The sequence below is a fragment of the Palaemon carinicauda genome, chromosome 17 (assembly GCF_036898095.1).
Source record: "Palaemon carinicauda isolate YSFRI2023 chromosome 17, ASM3689809v2, whole genome shotgun sequence".
NCBI classification, from domain to species: Eukaryota; Metazoa; Arthropoda; class Malacostraca; order Decapoda; family Palaemonidae; genus Palaemon; species Palaemon carinicauda.
The window spans coordinates 101,772,837-101,790,861 of NC_090741.1; the positions used below are offsets into that span (position 1 = coordinate 101,772,837).

General features: G+C 44.0%; 1 protein-coding gene across 1 annotated transcript in view; it reads right to left on the minus strand.

Moving 5' to 3' along the window:
- Positions 1-4,988, minus strand: part of LOC137656488 (probable 4-coumarate--CoA ligase 3) — a 90,807-nt gene extending 85,819 nt beyond the window's left edge. Inside the window, exon 1 of the mRNA XM_068390662.1 lies at positions 4,449-4,988. Coding sequence (XP_068246763.1) covers positions 4,449-4,988 — 540 coding nt within the window. The remainder of the gene's footprint in view (positions 1-4,448) is intronic.
- Positions 4,989-18,025: the final 13,037 nt, after the last annotated feature.

Here is an 18,025-nt window from a genome sequence, read left to right on the forward strand (position 1 = left end):
ATATATATATATATATATATGTATATATATACATATATATATTTATATATATATAATATATACAGTATATATATACCATCAAAGCCTTAAACTAAATCAGTGGTTCACAAACTTTTCAAGATGATGAGCAACATCTTGCTATCTGCCTAGCCTTTAAGAGCACCAGTGGCAAGTGGAGGGAGCCCACATACTGGTTACCACCTTAAACTTATTATGCATACTGTGAAGGGCTCTACTTGCAATCACCAAATTAGTTGGGTATTCATTTTCTGCCTTGTTATAGGATTATATGAGTTAATTTTACTTTCATGCAGTGTATTATTTTAGTATCCCTTGATGGGAAACAATAAAAAAAAACATTAGCTTGTGGAAGTAATGATAAAGAAAAAGGGGTTTACTAGCTGATATATAAAAATAAGTGAAAAGGGAAACTTCAGAAATAACATGGGGGAAAAAAATCTGGTAAATAGTTTACATTGTCTTGGCAAGAAACAACCAGGGTTAATTTACCGAGAAAGGTGACAGAGAACTTGATAATTCTTGTGTCCATGTAGAATATACTGAAGTTTAAGTGATAGTTGATGTTTGATAAATTTTCAATATCTCCAATTTCAACTGCTTGATAAAACCAATTCCTGGGAAAATTTGTGACCTTGTTAGAAGTGAAGGGGAGGAAGATTCAAAGACAGTAGATATTCCAATACTATGGAATCTAGTCTAACAAAGATGTACACTGTACAGTATTCCACTATGTTGACAAATACCACAAACACCATTGCTTTGTCTCGCCAAAGAATTGCTTCAAAGATATGTAAAGGAGAATATATGAGAAAGCAGATTATTTACTTCTGTAATACTGTTGAAAAGCTACATCTAAGAACTGTTGTTTTACATAATTAAGTTTGAAGTATAAATAAATATCCATGTGGAAAATAAATAAGTCATAGATAAATCAAATAAAAAAACTACACAGGGATTTAATAAGTCATCTATGTAAAGGACTGAGATTTTAATTTTATTTCTACCCTTTTATTAAATACTTCAAAGCCAAAAAAATTATATGAACTTGACAAAATTTGATATTTAGGAAATGTAATGTTGAACTGATAATTGATTAGGAACAATTTTTTTTACAGTAAATTTTTAAACTTTGGAAATTTTAAAGAAAATAAACAATCCACTACCGTGACACATACACATTTGCAAATCTGCAGTGAATTGAAGATACAATAGAATATCTCATAAAATGGAGAACTAAAATAAGATTAACCTTCATTAAAAAGGAAACCACCAAATGCTTAAAAATTTCTAAAAAAAAAAAAAAAAAAAAAATTTAAAACGAGGCAAATTTCCCAGAAAAAAAGTTTACACAAATAAACCTTAATACCTAACAAAATTAATGTTCTGCTGAATAACAAAATTAATGTTCTGCTGAATAACAAAATTACACTGTTGAGCACTAAACATTGCAAAAATATTGACACAAAAGAAGTTTCAATTTTTTGTAAATGAGAATTTTCATCAATTTCTAGAGAAAAACATAAAATATTATTTTTACGATAATTCTATGGCCATAGCCTTCCGCCTTTTCTTTTAAGAACTCTTATGTCAATACCTTTATGCAAAATATATGGCGTAAAATAATCAATAAAATACTAAATTTGTTTATTTAAAAAAAAAAAAAAACTATTTGATAACTAAAGTAAAGGTAATAAATAATAAAAACAAAAAAATGGTACTGTACCCCACTTTCATTAGTACAGTAATCACATAACCATATATATATTTCTAACCTACCAAGGGAAAACTATCATTAAAGTATCTGCAACCACATGTTACAGCTAAATTAATATTTAAATTGGATGTCTGTCACATAAAATAAAATTAAAGGTTACCTCTTGACAACTAGAATTAACATTAACCTATATATTTTCAACCAAGGGAGAACTATCATCTAGTCTCTACAACCATATATCTAAACCAATACCCAAATTTCAGGTACACTTGTAATATCAATAAAATGCAATAAAACGAAGGTAACCAACACATATAATGCTGGAACATATTTCACCCAGCCACAGGAAACTTTTGATAGAAAGTTTCTACAACCACTGAACAGAACTGACCTTAGTGACATCTCTAAATCAATAAAAACTTTACCTCCAACCCTCAACCAAGCACATGGACAACTAGGATAGTCTCTGCAATCACTATACAGTATGGCCCTAAATATCATATCTAACCTTGCAATAATGAACAGAGTTTCAGCACATAGTGAAAGACTAAAGTAATGCTTCATTTACATGAACAAAGGCCTTATAGAATACAATCTGTCAAAGTAAGTAGACTGATATGACGAGGTAAGTGTTTTATACAATTAAGTCTGTATTAAATACACAAGCTCATATAGGATAATACAATAAAAAAAATTATCCAAACCTACTTCATCAACTACATCAATACAACTAATTCTGTTTCCATAGAACACTCAACATGATACTAGACGAGTTATTGTGAACTAAATACATTACACTGTAGTTTAAATGTTAAATTCAATCCACCCCCTTATATGGGTTAATAGTAAAGTAAACATTGTTTAACATTCTAGCATGTCTTCACTACATTAATACCAAAGCCCACTTTCCACAGGAGAGAATTTCCAAAGTCAAAAGGCAATCTGATAACTTTAGTACTTACCGAGAGCTCAAAACCTACTATATTTCTGGATGCATAGTATTTAATCAATGAAAGAGTAAATTTGCAGTCATCTCTGGTGTATCTATCATTGTGACTGAATAAAAAAATATTTAGTTATTTTTTTTTTATTTGCCTACCTATCAATTATGATTTTTCACTAAATGTGCAGTCCTCTCTGGTGTATCTATCACTGTGACAGAATAACTGACGGAAAAATATTGTTATTTCTTTTTTTATTTGCCTACCTATCAATTATGATTTTTCACTTACCTGACACCAAGGTATTTAAAGTTTGCACCAGGAAATGCATCTATTCATCTCAAGCAGGTCTTCACCTGTCAATAAAATTGCAAGCATAGACATGAATTGTCTAATTTGTGCTCCATACCAACAGTTTTCAAAAAAATTAAGTAGAATACAAATATTGTTGTGATATATATATAAAAAAAAGTGTGTATAAATATTGATAGGCATTCTTTTACCTTAGATATAGTGCAATTCTTCATAACCTCAGTAACAAGAAGGCTTACCTCAAACTAAAATGTCTGGGTGTCAGCATAGAAAAAAGAAACTTGACTATCTTTAAAGAATAAGTCGAAGCCACCAAAAGATTGAAAATGAGCAATGGAAATTGGCCTGGTGACATCTAATTTCGAAACAATGCCAGGAGTACATTGGTTCGATGAGAACCTCGCCGTTGAGCAAGTAAGACTTGGTGCCATGAAATAATAGGCAAAACATAAAAGAAATATATTTGCAGGAATGTTAAAAATGAAGTTTTTATAAATACTTACCTGGCAGTTATATATATATATATATATAGCTATAGTCTCTGTCGCCCGGCAGAATTTCTCAAAACTCGCGGCAACCGCCGAGTAGTGGTTGTCCGGTTAGGTGGTTAACAACTCTTACAGGGTGGTACTTGAAATCATTCCCGTTTTCAGTTCCTCAGAACATCTTTGCCCGACCTGTCTCCTGAGGGGAGGTGGGTGAGACTTAAAATATATAGCTGCCAGGTAATTATTCATAAAACTTTGTTTAATCATAAAAACTTCATTTTTACAAATAGAACTTACCTAGCAGTTTATATATATATATATATATATATATATATATATATATATATATATATATATATATATATATATATATATATATATATATATATATATATATATATATATATATATATATATATATATATATATATATATATATATATATTTTATATATATATATATATATATATATATATATATATATATATATATATATATATATATATATATAGCTGATTCACACATTTGGAGGTGGGTGAAAGACAGCCAACATCGTTAGGAAACAACAATAAGTCATAGGAAAAACACCTTGATTCATTATACCTGTTAAGGTAGCTGACTTCAAAGGTTCCTGCCTCTTGAGCCGCTTTCCCTTAGGAGTGCCAGCCAGGTCTATCAAACGGGACGAGACCAACAACATGACTAGACTTCTGCACTACCTATCCCCCTTTTATAATCTGTAACTTTACTCAATCTACCACTTAACTTTGCAGAATAGATATCTTACTATCTAGCTAGACTGAGGGCACTTTACTGCAAGTCAGAGCCCTCAGACAACCATAAAAACCAAAACTCCATCACAGGAATACCGTACTAAAGTAAAGGTTGAGGGGAGGTAGTAACTCCTTTACCCAATACAGAAGTAGCTACGTATGGGCCCAAAGAGTAACACTTTTTATAATCTACTCTTACCTCCCTGAGGTAATGAGAAGCGAACACAAAGTTGCTTCTCCAAAACGTTGCGTCCATTATCTGTTTAACTGACATATTCTTTCGATATGCCAGTGAAGTTGCAATAGCTCTCACCTCGTGAGCCTTTACTTTTAATAGACCGAAGTTCTCCTCCTCACACACGAGGTGAGCTTCTCTTATTGTCACCCTCAAGAAGAATGATAATGCATTCTTCGTGAGGGGCTTTTGTGGATCCTTTACGGAACACCATAAAGAATTGGATGCACCTCTTACATTCTTTGTTCGTGATGAATATGCCCTGAGGGCTCTAACTGGGCAGAGGAGCCTCTCCTCCTCTTGGCCCACCACATTTGTGAGGTTAAGAACCTCAAACGTCCCCGGCCAGGGTTTGGACGGGTTCTCATTCTTAGCGAGGAAGTCGATCCTTAACGCACATACTGCTCCATCCTGGTTGAAGCCCACCTGCTTCTCAATAGCGTGAATCTCGCTGACCCTTTTCGCTGTGGCAAGAGCCATCAGGAAGAGTTTTCTTAGTCGCATCTCTAAGAGTTGCTTGCGAGATGGGTTCGAACTTCCTGCTGCATAAGAACTTCAAAACTACATCCAAATTCCAAGCCGGGGGTCTCAATTGAGTCTGCTTAGTTGTTTCAAATGACTTTTAAGAGATCCTTCAAGTATCTATCTTGCGTTAAGTCTATGCCTCTGTGCCTAAAGACAGCCGAAAGCATACTCCTGTACCCTTTAATGGTGGATACGGCCAGCTTAGAGTCTTGCCTGAGGTACAACAGAAAATCAGCAATCTGGCTCACAGAGGTAGTGGTTGAAGACACTTTGTGCTGCTTACACCACGATCTAAAGGTCTCCCACTTCCATTGGTAGACTCTGTGAAGAGACCCTCCTTGCTCTGGCGATTGCTCTTGCAGCTTGTGTAGAAAAGCCTCTTGCTCTGACAAGCTTCTCAATAGTATGAAGGCAGTCAGTTGTAGAGTGAAGTGGTTTTGATGATAGCTCTTGAAGTGGGGCTGTTTGAGAAGCTTTGGACTTGGAGGAATGCTTCTTGGAAAGTCCACTAACATCACCACCTCTGCGAACCATGCTCTTGCTGGCCAGAATGGGGCTATCAAGATCATTCTTAGTGCCCCGAGGAGAGCGAATTTCTTGACGACTAGGTTGATAATCTTGAACGGGGGAATGCATAAGTGTCTATTCCTGTCTAGTACATCAAGAAGGCGTCTACTGTTATTGCTTCCTCGTCCGGGACTAGGGAGCAGTAATTGGGAATCCTCTTGTTCTGGTTGGTGGCGAAGAGGTCTATTGAAGGCCTCCCCCATAACTTCCATAGCCTCTGGCAAACCTGATGGTTGAGGGTCCATTCTGCGGGCAGAACCTGCCCTTTCCTGCTGAGCATGTCTGCTCTTACATTCTTCTGTCCCTGCACGAATCTCGTTAAAAGCTCTACGCCGTTCTCCTTCGCCCACAGAAGGAGTTCTATTGCTGTTTCGTACAGGGACAGAGAGTGAGTTCCTCCTTGCTTCCTGATGTAAGCCAAGGCCGTGGTGTTGTCTGAATTGACCACTACTATCCTCCCCGAAACGTAGTCTTGTAAGGCTTTCAGTCCTAACAGAATGGCCATCAATTCTTTCCTGTTGATGTGCCATTCACTCTGTTCCACGCCCCATGAGTCTGGGACCTCCTTGCTTCCCAGTGTTGCTCCCCATCCTGCCTCCGAAGCGTTCGAGAACAACACTAGGTCTGGGTTCTTCCTGAACTGGGAGATTCCTTCCCCAAAATTGACGGATCCAGTCACCAACTCAAGATGACTTGATTTCTGCTGGAATGGGGAAGGAAAAGGAGTCCTCCTGATTCTTCCTGTCCCACACTCTTGAAAGGAAGTGTTGTAGAGATCTGAGATGCAATCTTCCTAGGGGGACAAACTGCTCGAGCGAGGAGAGGGTGCCCAGCAAAATTATCCAATCCCTCGCCGAGCACTTCTGTCTCCCCAGGAATTCCTGCACCTTCCCGAGGCACCTGGTCTGCCTTTCTTGGGAGGGAGGAGCCCGAAAACAAACAGAGTCCAGAACTATCCCCAAATAAAGAATTGTCTGACTTGGTTTGGTCTGGGACTTCTCCTTGTTAATAATGAGACCCAGTTAACTAGGCCATATAAAAGTCTTGTGTAGGTCCTCCAGACACTTTTCCTTCGACCGGGATCTTATCAGCCAGTCGTCCAGGTATAGGGATACTCGTAACCCCTCTTGATGAAGCCATCCTGCCAAGTTTGTCATTACTCTGGTGAAAACTTGAGGAGCCGTGTTGAGGCCGAAACAAAGGGCCTTGAATTGAAAGCACTTGCCCTGGACCATGAATCCTAGGAACTTCCTTGAAGTCGGATGGATGAGGATATGAAAGTAAGCGTCCTGTAGGTCCAAAGACACCATCCAATCCCCTGGACGTACTGCTGCCAGCACCGACTGAGTCGTCTCCATGGTAAACTGTCTTTTCCACAAAGACGTTCAGAGCGCTGACATCTAGAACGCGTCTCCATCCACCCGAGCTCTTGGGCACCAGAAACAGGCGATTGTAGAACCCTGGGGAAGTTAGTTCCAGGACCGGTTCTATCGCTCCCTTCTCCAGCATCTGATTCACCAGTTCCAGTAGAGACCCTTGTTTCATGGCGTTTGAGTACTGCGCCACTAAGGCTAGAGGTGTTCTTGAAAGCGGAGACTTCTTCAAGAGGGGAATCTTGTACCCCTCTCTGATGACATAGAGGGACCAGGTGTCCGCCCCTCTTTCCTTCCAGGCATGCCAAAAATGTGACAGCCTTGCTCCTACCGCTGTCTGGAGGACTTGTGCTTCATTTCCTGGCGCGGACCCTGAACGAACTTCTGTTCGCTCTACTGCCAGTCTCCTGCCTTCTTCCTCTGAACTCCTTTCTAGTAAGAGCTCTACCCCGATAGAGCTGCTGAATTTCCTCTCCTCTTCCGGAGCGCGACAGGAAGTCTCGCGTGGCCTTTTGCGCTAGCGAAAGGGTAATGTCCCTGACTACGAACTCAGGAAAAAGGTGTTCCGAGAGAGGGGCGTATAAGAGCTCTGCCTTCTGCGCGACCGTAATTGCTCTGGACGTGAAGGAACATAAGAGGCCTCTTCTTTAGAACTCCCGAAGAGAACAGGGAAGCCAACTTGTTTTCCCCATCTCTAAGAGCCTTATCCATACAGGCCATAATACTGGTTAGGTCTTCTGTGGCTTGTAAGAGTTCTGTTTTCCTGGCCAGCATAACTAGAGCCCAGTCTAAAAAAATGACAAACTTATAACAGAGTTTGTATTTTTCCTAACATACAAACCCGAATTCTTTACTATAGGAGATATTCTAGTGCGAGCTGGAAAATACGACAGAAAACCTTAAGAAGGTCATTAATGACCGGACCAGTAGTTATCCACCAGATGAGGGTGGGGGACTGCCGGCCAGTACCTTCAATCGGATTCTAGCTAGGTATAGGGGGCGGCGACGGCGGGAAGATTTGAGTAAAGAATTCGGGTTTGTATGTTAGGAAAAATACAAACTCTGTTATAAGTTTGTCATTTGTTCCTACACTAAATACAAACCCTCATTCTTTACTATAGGAGATTTGGTCTTGAGGTCAGGGTGGACGAAGTATTCTCTACACCTAGAGAAGATAGTCCTCAGACTAGACTCTATAATGAACAATCTCCCATTAACTTCTCTGTAGATCCCCAAATCCAGCATGACTGAAGGTTTGTAAATACATAGAAACCAAAGTTTCAGTATGAAGAGGGTCGGGAGCAATACCAGGACCCTTTCATACCAAGGGTTCCCCTGACCTTGAAAGGGGAACCCTCGTGACGTGTATAACTTATACCCTGTGATAGGAGTCAGATGAGTTTCATACCTTATTTCCATTGACGAGTCCAGCCGAAACTGGTCACAGACTAGGATACCCAGAAGGGAGGAAGAAGACAGAGCAGAAGATAGATGGATGTTCTTCTAAACCTAGTGTAACACAGAATCCTCGAACAATGGCTACTCTCCCCTGAAAGGGAATAAAGGTAGCTACAGCACCTGCTGACCTGCCACAATAGGTCCTATAGAAAAGGTGTTTAGAGACCTATGTGTCACATCTGATAAATAGTGAGAGGTGAATGTAGACTGGCGCTTCCAGACTCCAGCTCTTAAGAATTGGGAAACTGAGAAATTCTTCTTAAACGCCAGTGAGGCAGCCACTCCCTTAACTTGATGGGCTTTGGGTCGAGCTGCCTCAGAGTCTCCGTGAATAGCTCTCGCAATAACTTTCTTGAGCCAGAAAGAGATGGTGTTGCGCGAGATTCTCTTCATAACCTTGTTGGTACTGAGGAAGAGATGACGGAGACGTGGTCTGAAAGGTCTGGTGCGTTTCAGGTATTTCTTTAATGCCCTGATCGGGCATAGTAGCAATTTGTCAGTATCCTGAGTTGCCCTGGTGAGGCTGGGAAATTGAAATTCCTTAAACCTCTCATCGGCAGACAAAGGATTCTGGGTTTTGGCCACAAAGCCTGGCCCAAAGCTGAGAGAGACTTCCCCCCATCCTCTAGAATGGGTGACTTCGTAGGATAGACCGTGAAGTTCACTAACCCTTTTTGCCGAGGCCAGCGCTACTAGGAAGACGGTCTTAAGGGTAAGGAAGAAATCAGAGGCCCTATTTAAGGGCTCATACGGAGGGCCCTTTAAGGAGCGTAAGACCAAGGACACGTCCCAGGGTGGTGGTCTAATCAACAAGATCTCTTCTGAGGTGGAAAGGTCAACTCCTCTCAGTCTGCAGATGAGACTTAGGGCTGCACGATAGCCCTTAATTGCAGAGATTGAGAGGTGTTTCTCCTCCCTTAGGTAAACAAGGAAGTCTGCGACTAAAGGGAGAGAGGGATCGAGTGGAGAAACGTCTCGCCCTCTACACCAAGCTGCAAACACTCTCCATTTCGCTTGGTAGAGGTTTGTGGAAGATTTGCGCAGGTGCCTGGACATGTGTTCGGCCACTTTCCCTGAAAAACCTCTGCTTCTGAGGAGAGACTGAACAGCCTCCACGCATGAAGTTTCAGGAAGGGAATTCTCCCGTGGGGGATACCACTGTGTGGCTGCGTCAACAGACGGGGTTCTGGAGGTAAAAACCTCGGCACTTAAACCAGCAGAGAAAGGATATCTGAGTACCACTCTTTGCTTGGCCAAGCCAGAGCTATTAGAGTTAGTTTGCAGTCCCGTGAGCTCCTGAGTTTGTTGATCACCCTTCTGAGCAGGCAAAAGGGAGGGAAGGCATAGGCATCCAGGTTGTCCCAGGAGTGTTGGAGGGCGTCCTGGATCACTGCCTGATGGTCTGGAACTGGGGACCCGTAGAGGGGAAGTTTCGCATTCAGATATGTGGCGAACAGATCTATTGTGGGAGAACCCCACAAAGCTATTACTGTCTTCGCTACTCGAGGATCCAAAGACCATTCTCCACTCAGCACTTGGGGATGCCTGCTCAGCTGATCTGTCAAGATGTTTCTCCGGCCCAGAATAAACCTGGCTGAAAGGGAAATGTTGTGGCTTTCTGCCCACTGACAAATCTGGACAGCCAACAGACAGAGGTCTCTTGCCAGAGTACCCCCTTGCTTGTTAATGTACGAGACGGCTGTGGAGTTGTCGCTCATCAGAACCACCTCTCGTCCGTGTAGATCTTCTACAAAGAATTTTAGGCCTTTCCAGGCAGCTAACAATTCTAGATGGTTTATATGGAGAGACCTCTCTATCGGCGACCAAACTCCTGATGCTAATTTGGGGCCTAGGTGGGAACCCCATCCCCGTAGTGATGCGTCCAAAAAGAGTTTTAACTTCGGACTCGGGTTTTGAAGGGGAATGCCCTTTTGGGTGTTCTCTCTGGACGACCACCAATGAAGGTCTTGTCGCACCAGACTTGGAACCTCCACTGCCTTGAATGGGGAGTCTGACTTCTGAGACCAATGGGTCTTCAGATGCCATTGGAGACTTCTCATTCTCGATCTCAACCCTGGGACCAGTTTTTCCAGAGAGGTGAGATGGCCCAGAAGAGACTGCCACGACTTGGCTGAAGGTGGTAGTGAAGACAAGAGATGGGTGATGGACTGATCCAGTCTCCGAAGCCTGTCTTCCGACGGAAACACTCTCCCTGCCTGGGTTTTGATGGACATACCCAGGTAGGTTAAGGCTTGGGTCGGAGTTAAGCAAGACTCCTCCGCATTTACAAGGATCCCCAAATCCTTGCAAAGATTCAGAAGTCTTCTCAGATGATCCAGAGCTAGCTCCTTGGACGAGGCCAGGAGAAGCCAATCGTCCAGATATCTTAGCAGACGCATCCCTTGTTTGTGCGCCCACGAGGATACGAGTTCGAAAACTTTCGTAAAGACCTGTGGTGCTGTCGAAAGGCCAAGGCACAGGACTTTGAACTCGAAGATTCGACCCTGAGCCAGGAAGCGTAGGAATTTCCGAGAAGTACGATGGATTGGCACTTGGAAATAAGCATCTCTTGAATCTATAGATGCCATGAAGTCTCCTGGACGAACTGCTTGGGTCATGGAGGCCGCTGTCTCCATTTTGAATGGAGTCTGCTTCACGAACAGGTTCAGGGTCGAAAGGTCTATCACTGGTCTCCAACCCCCCAAGGCTTTCTCTACCAGAAAAAAGTGACTGAAAAACCCCGGGGAAGAGTCGGAGACCTCCTGAATGGCGTCTTTTAGAAGCATGCTCTGTATCTCCCGAGCTAGGGCTTGCTGTTTCCCGGGATCCCGAGGGACCTGGAAGGACGAGATCGGGGGAGGAATTAGAGGAGGAGGAAAATCTATGAAGGGAATGCGATATCCCCAACGAAGCACCCTTATGGTCCATTGCATGGCTCCCATAGCTTTCCACCTCCTCCAACTCCCCTGCAGGCTGAGGTTCTTGGCTGGCAGCGGAGTTGCGACTGTTGCCTTAGGCTGTGGAGTTGGCTGCTGTTGCATTGGACGAAAGGAGGCAGACGTTTGCATCGCAGTGTCCTGCGTCTCCTTCCTCCATGTCTCAAGGGTAGATGTGACTGCTTGTCTAGAGAAGAGGAGAGGTTGAAGAAGATCAGAGTTCCTCAAATCTGATTTCTCCGATTTACCAATGCTCCTATGCAGTCTGGAGACTACCGATTCCCTTCTTTTGAGAATCCAGTTGCCCCACATCGTCGCGGCTGTAGCCATTAGGAAGTCCATCGTCGCGGCTGTAGCCATTAGGAAGTCCATTGTCTTGGCCCCAGCAGCCAAGACTTCCTGCAGGGACTGCATGGAATTCTGGTTTGAGAGGTCCTCAAGACTGGCAAGGTAGCCCACTGTGCCAGACCATGTGTCAAACCAGGAAAGTGCCTCTAGAAGAGACATTGACGCTGATTCCATTGTCGAGGCTTCTACTGCGGTAAAGGAGACTGGAAGGGAAGAGAGTCTCTCTGCAGAGCAGCCAGGTGTAAGCCTTGCTGTGAGGGGGTCTAGTGTCAAAGGAGAAGGATTAGAGTCCCTGATCTTGTAAAAGCGCCTTTGCCTCGAGAAAGGAAACTGCAGTAATTTGTGGGATCCTCAAGACTTCAAGGAATTCGCCTCCCCCGAGACTGCCTCCGAGACCTTCCTCAGACAGCCTGCAGTGTGAATAGACCAGGAAAGTTCGATTCTGGTCTTAGGGTTTGGTGGAGGGCGACATAGTCTGCCTAATGCTGGAGCGTCGGTATGACGAGGCGACAGGTGTAAATCTCCGAGACCTGAGATGTTACACATCGTTCTCAGAGCTCTCAAATAGGCGGACTAACTCTTTTGATGGTTGTACCTCCGAGGAATCCTCAGGTCGCGCTAATTCCTTGTGAAGGAGTGAAGCCCGAATGTCTAAAGGCAATGGCGAGGTAGCATACTCCATTGCTGACAAGCCAGAGGAAGGCTGAGCGCTGGTTGATGGCACCGCGCGCATAGGATCCTGCCTGGAAGTTGAAGGTTTAGGCGAAGGCGACCGAACTAACGGTACTGTCTCATTAACAGAGTGGGTTGAACGGCGGCCTTGCCTTTCCCCTCTGTTCTCAGCCGAAGAGGAGAAGGGCTGAACCCCTGGGTCTTCTTCCGCAGTTCTCGCAAAACCCATATTTCGTAATTCATCAGAAAATACGGGAATGGGTGCTGATCTGTCTAAAACGCGAGGGCGCGGCGAATAACCTCGCGCGGATATGTCCGGAGACTTGCGCGCTCACAAGTTTGATGCACGGGAGTGCTCTCTCTCTGAAGATACCAAGCGACGGCGAGAAGTGTTCTCTCTCAATTGCGCAGCGCGAGCTGAACTCCTCGTGAATAAATGTGAAGGAGAGGAATCGCGCTCAGAGAGTTCACTTTGGTTGGTTGCGCTCCGGGCGCGATCAGACTTAACCTCGCCCCGAAGGGAGCGCTTATTGCGCTTGAGAGAATACTCTCGTGAAGAAGAGCGCGAATGTCTCGTAGAGCTCTTCTTCTTATAGCACTTAGATGATTCCCCGCAAGAGAAGACGATCGCGAGGCAGAGCAATAGCGAGAGGAAGTATTCCTCTTATGTTTGTGATGAGAGCGCTTATCACTTCTCGGCGAGACATTTCGTGACAAGATAGAAGGCGAGGAAGAACGAGAGCGATAACGTCTCTTCCTATGTCGCCTCTCTCTCCGACGAGAACGTCTTGGCGACGGAGAGCGAGCTCTCCTTTTTCTCTTCTCTCTCTCTCTCCTATCCTCTAAGGACGAAGGCGACGAGGAGGAGGAGGAGGAGGAGGAGGAGGAGGAGGAATCGTGATGAACACACTTGCGACGTTGTTTCGTAGTAACGCAAGCGAGGGGTGAAGTAGGCTCCGCAGGAGCTGACGTTATTACCTCCGCTGACACTTCAGCAGCCGCCGATTGAGCTGATGGGATATCGGCGAGGCCCGGACACCCTGAAGGATCCAAAACAGAAGGGACCTGAGGTAACACTGTGCCTGAGAGGAACTGGTTCCACACCTCCCCCGAAGGAGAACCAGGAAGTCCAAGGGCCGGCCATACCGTTCGCACGTTATCTGGAAGAGAAGCGGTAGTAGAATTATTTCTGATAACGGAAAAAATTATCCCACCGGGGGAGGTCACTTGATACTTCTGCCCCGGGGGAATGGGTGTTAAATTAATGGTGCCGCTCTTCCTTGACTTCCCCCCGGAGGAAGGAGGCAAAGAAGAATCTGAAGGAAGAGATCGAGAGACTGAAGAGGAGGCCCGACACTCCTTACCTTTAGACGGCGAACCTGGAGGTAACGAGTCCTTCTTGGATTTCTTCTTCTTCCTCTTCATGAACTTATCCCACTGTATAGGCGACCTTTCCTTACATACTAGGCAGGGGGAGTCTTCAGCACACCTATGACCCCTGCATGAAGGGCATAGGGAATGAGGATCCACCTCCGGCAGTGACCTAAATGTGCCACAAGCTTTCGGGGGAAACCCGGGACACTTTCTCAAATCAGAGGACATCACATCTATTAAAGAGTAAAAGAAAAAGTTAATGAAAAAAAAAACACAATTAAAGAAAGGCTAATCTGCCAGTCAAACACAACCGGGAGCAGAGATGTTACCACTGCGACGGCTAAAAGTCGATTGAAGGTACTCAGGAGCTACCAACCGGCAGTTCCCCACCCCCATCTTGGGGATAACTACCGGTCCGGTCGTTGACGACTTTGTTAAGGTTTTCTGCCATATTTTCCAGCTCGCGCTAGAATATCTCATATGGTAAAGAATGAGGGTTTGTATTTAGTGTAGGAACAACTGAACACTTCGAAGAATCGGAAGATTCCCTTGACGAGGTGGTCAAGCTCTGACATAGACCACATTACCTTAGCAGAGTTAAGGGCATGTCTTCTGGAAGAATCTACAATGCCGGAGAAGTCCCCCTGGGAAGAGGCAGGCACTCCCAGGCCAAGAGCTTCTCCAGTCTCATACCACATGCCCGCCTTACATGCAAGTCGAGCTGGTGGAAACGAGAAGGTGGTCTTCACTGCTTGCCTACGCTCCTTCAGCCAGTCATCGATCCTAGTGAGAGCCTTCTTAGCTGAGATGGACAGCTTCGTCTTGATGAAAGCTGACTGCTTCTTCGCCTTTTTCCTGGTGAACTGCGACTGAGTAGGAAGCAAGAGAGAACCTTATAATCAGCAGCTACATTAGCATGTTTATCCTCATCCTCCGAAATATCCTCCCAGTCTTGCACTCCTTCCAACTGTCTCCCTTTGGACTGAAGGAACCAAGTCGAACATCCCGATCACTAACAATACGGCTTGCATAAGGATCACTTTCTTCCAGCTGTTCACCTGCGTTCGAGTAGAAAAGCAGATCGTCGGATGCATCCTGTCGGCAAGGACTGGATGCGTCCTGACACAGAGACGCATGCGTCCTGGAGCTGCCCGCTGGTGACGTCCTGGTGTCGAGAGGAGGATGCATCCTGACGTCGAGAGCTGGAAGCGTCCTCGCGTCACGAGCTGAATGCGTCCTGACGCAGCGAGATGGAAGCGTCCTGGAGAGGCAGGCTCGATGCGTCCTGACGACGAGAATCGTAAGCATCCTGGCGTCGTCTAGAGGAAGGAGAGACGTAGCGTTGAGCTTTTGACGAATTGCGGTGTGTTTTCCTGAAAGAGGAACTCTGTTCCCTCTTACTAGCCGATTTCTTCACCCGTAATTTGTCATCCTTACGCCTGCCCGACTGGGGGGAGGGCGGCTAAAAGCCTGAACAAGTGACACCAGTTGTTCTTGCATAACGGTCATGAAAGATTTCGCGACCGCTGCTAGGTCTCACGATTCCGAAGGCGAAGGCTGCCGAGTCATGCTGGTAGCAGGAAAAGAGGAGATCCCTCCTTCCTTCCATCTCTAGGTTTAGACATTTTCACTGGGGCGGCGTCCCTGTCATCGTCGGAAGGAAAAGGCTCCGGGCTACTTGACAGGGGAGAGCGAGAACGGGTCTGGTCAGCTTGCTGTATCCACCTTCTCTTGGTCGGCCTCGAAGCCTCGTACTGCTACCTACGTCTAGGAGAGGGGCTCGGGGAAGACACTATCACTTCCGACACGCCTTTCCCGTGGCGGTCATGAGCAGCCTGGGAAATAGCAACAGGACTGCTTGAGGCGACAGCTGACCGAGGATACGTACCTCCCTTGCGGCCGTCGACGTACCTTCTCCCTTGGTCCTGGGAGCTTGGTAGAGGTCTAGACCTAGGGGCGTGACAGATTTGATCAGTCGCCATCTCCTTTGCACTTTCACAAGCACTAATTCCATTTGGACTTTTACCTTTCCAGGCTGCAAGCTGGTCCTTAAGAGCCTTCATCTCAGCCACCATCCTGGCTAACTGAGGGTCATCCATAGTTACCGCTCCTGTAGAAAGAGCAGGGGCTACTACCTAAGGAGAAGGGTCAACTTCTACACAAGAATTAGTAATTAAGGGGTCAAAAGCTTAGATTTAGAGTTAGAAGCCCTCCTGACTTTATCTAATTCTAACTTTCACACATAGTGTTTCATATCCAACCATTCCTTTTTTATTAAAACCTCACATTCTTTGCACATTTTATCCAGGGCACACTCAAAACCCCTGCACCCAAAACAAACAGTGTGAGAGTCCACCAAAACTTTCGGTAACCTCACCTTGCATTCTTCATCCACAAACTTGAAAATGGAGTTTATCAGACATCATAATAAAAAAAACAGCCAAAAGAATAAATCACAAAAGCGATTGCCAATCTATAGGTCAGTATACGTCACCAAAAAACAAGTCCAATACAGCAATACGGAAAGCGAGCGAAAAACTTCAATGGAGGACCAACGATGTTGTCAGTCCAACCGGCAGAGATGATCTGAGGAACAGAAAATGGGAATGATTTCAAATACCACCCTGTAAGGGTTGTTAACCACCTAACCGGACAACCACCACTCTGCGGTTGCCGCGAGTTTTAAAAAATTCTGCCGGACGACAGACTATAACTATAGCTATAGCTATATATATATATATATATATATATATATATATATATATATATATATATATATATATATATATATATATTATATACATACAGTGGAACCTCTACATACGAATTTAATCCGTTCCAGAACCAACTTCGGATGTAGAAATTGTTCAGATATAGAAACAAATTTTCTCATATGAATACATTGAAATAGGATTAATCTGTGGCTGAGCCCAAAAACCTATGATAACTTCTTAATAAACTACTACACATAATTTTCCCATGAGAATAATGAACACTTAATTAGATAATAGACATGTAAATAAGAAGAATAGACACGTAAATAAGAAGAATAGACATGTAAATAAGAAGAATTAGCAAAAAATTATAAATCAGAAACGGGTTTTTAGCGTCACTTTACCTTAGAAACTCCAGCGCAGGTGTTGTTCGTCTTCGCTACGCAGAGAGGAGAGAGGAGACGGACGGACGGCGAGGAGGTAGAGAGGTTAACTACGATAAACGTAACACTACTGTAACTTATTCTAACTTACACTAAGTGAACTTTAACATAACTTAGCTTTTTTTTTTTTTTTATAATTTATATTTTTTTTTTTACATTTTCTTTTTTTCTTTTTGATGATTACGTAATTTTAATCACTATCACTTACATTTAAAATTGACTGAATTTCTTTTGCTTCACTCTTTTCCGTTTTCTGTTTCACTTTCTTCTGCTTCACTCTTTGCCGTTTTCTTCGGTTCACTTACATCCTCTTCATCGTGAGTTCGCTTCGCAGTTTTTTTAAAGAAAGCATCGATAGATAATTGCTTGGTACGGCTTTTCAGAATGTTTCGAAAGTGAGTTAGGCAAACATCATCGAATTGAGAAACTACACGACAAACCTGCAATTTCTTTGGATGGTATTTGTCGATGAAGTCGACCACGTCTTGATATTTTCCTAACACCTCTTTTATTTGCGCTGAACCTAACACATGTTCTACCTCCTCGCTCTCTTCCTCGTCATCACTCATGTGCTCCGACATAGCATGGAGTTCCTTGAGCTCATCCGTCGTCAGTTCATCGTGATGTTCGGCGACGAGTTCCGTAACGTCATCTGCGTTGACCTCCAGACCCATGGACTTGCCAAGGGAGACGATTTCCTCTACGGCTTCCGCTGCACCCACCACGGGATCAGGTTCGGGGTCAAAACCCTCGAAATCTCAGGGAGCAACAGCATCAGGTCAAAGCTTCTTCCAAGCGGAATTCAGGGTCCGTCGAGTTAATCCCACCCAAGCCTGATCTATGATCTTCAAGCAGTGCACGATGTTGAAGTGGCCCCTCCAAAATTCACGCAAAGTTAAGTTGGTGCTTTGCGTGACATTAAAGCACTGCTTAGATAAGTGCTTGGTGTACAGCTTCTTAAAATTAGAGATGACTTGCTGGTCCATGGGCTGGAGGATAGAGGTGGTATTCGGTGGAAGATACAGCACCTTTATGAACTTGAATTCATCGAAGATATCATCTTCAAGTCCGGGAGGGTGAGCGGGTGCATTGTCAAGGCATAGCAGGCACTTTAAAGGCAATTTCTGTTCA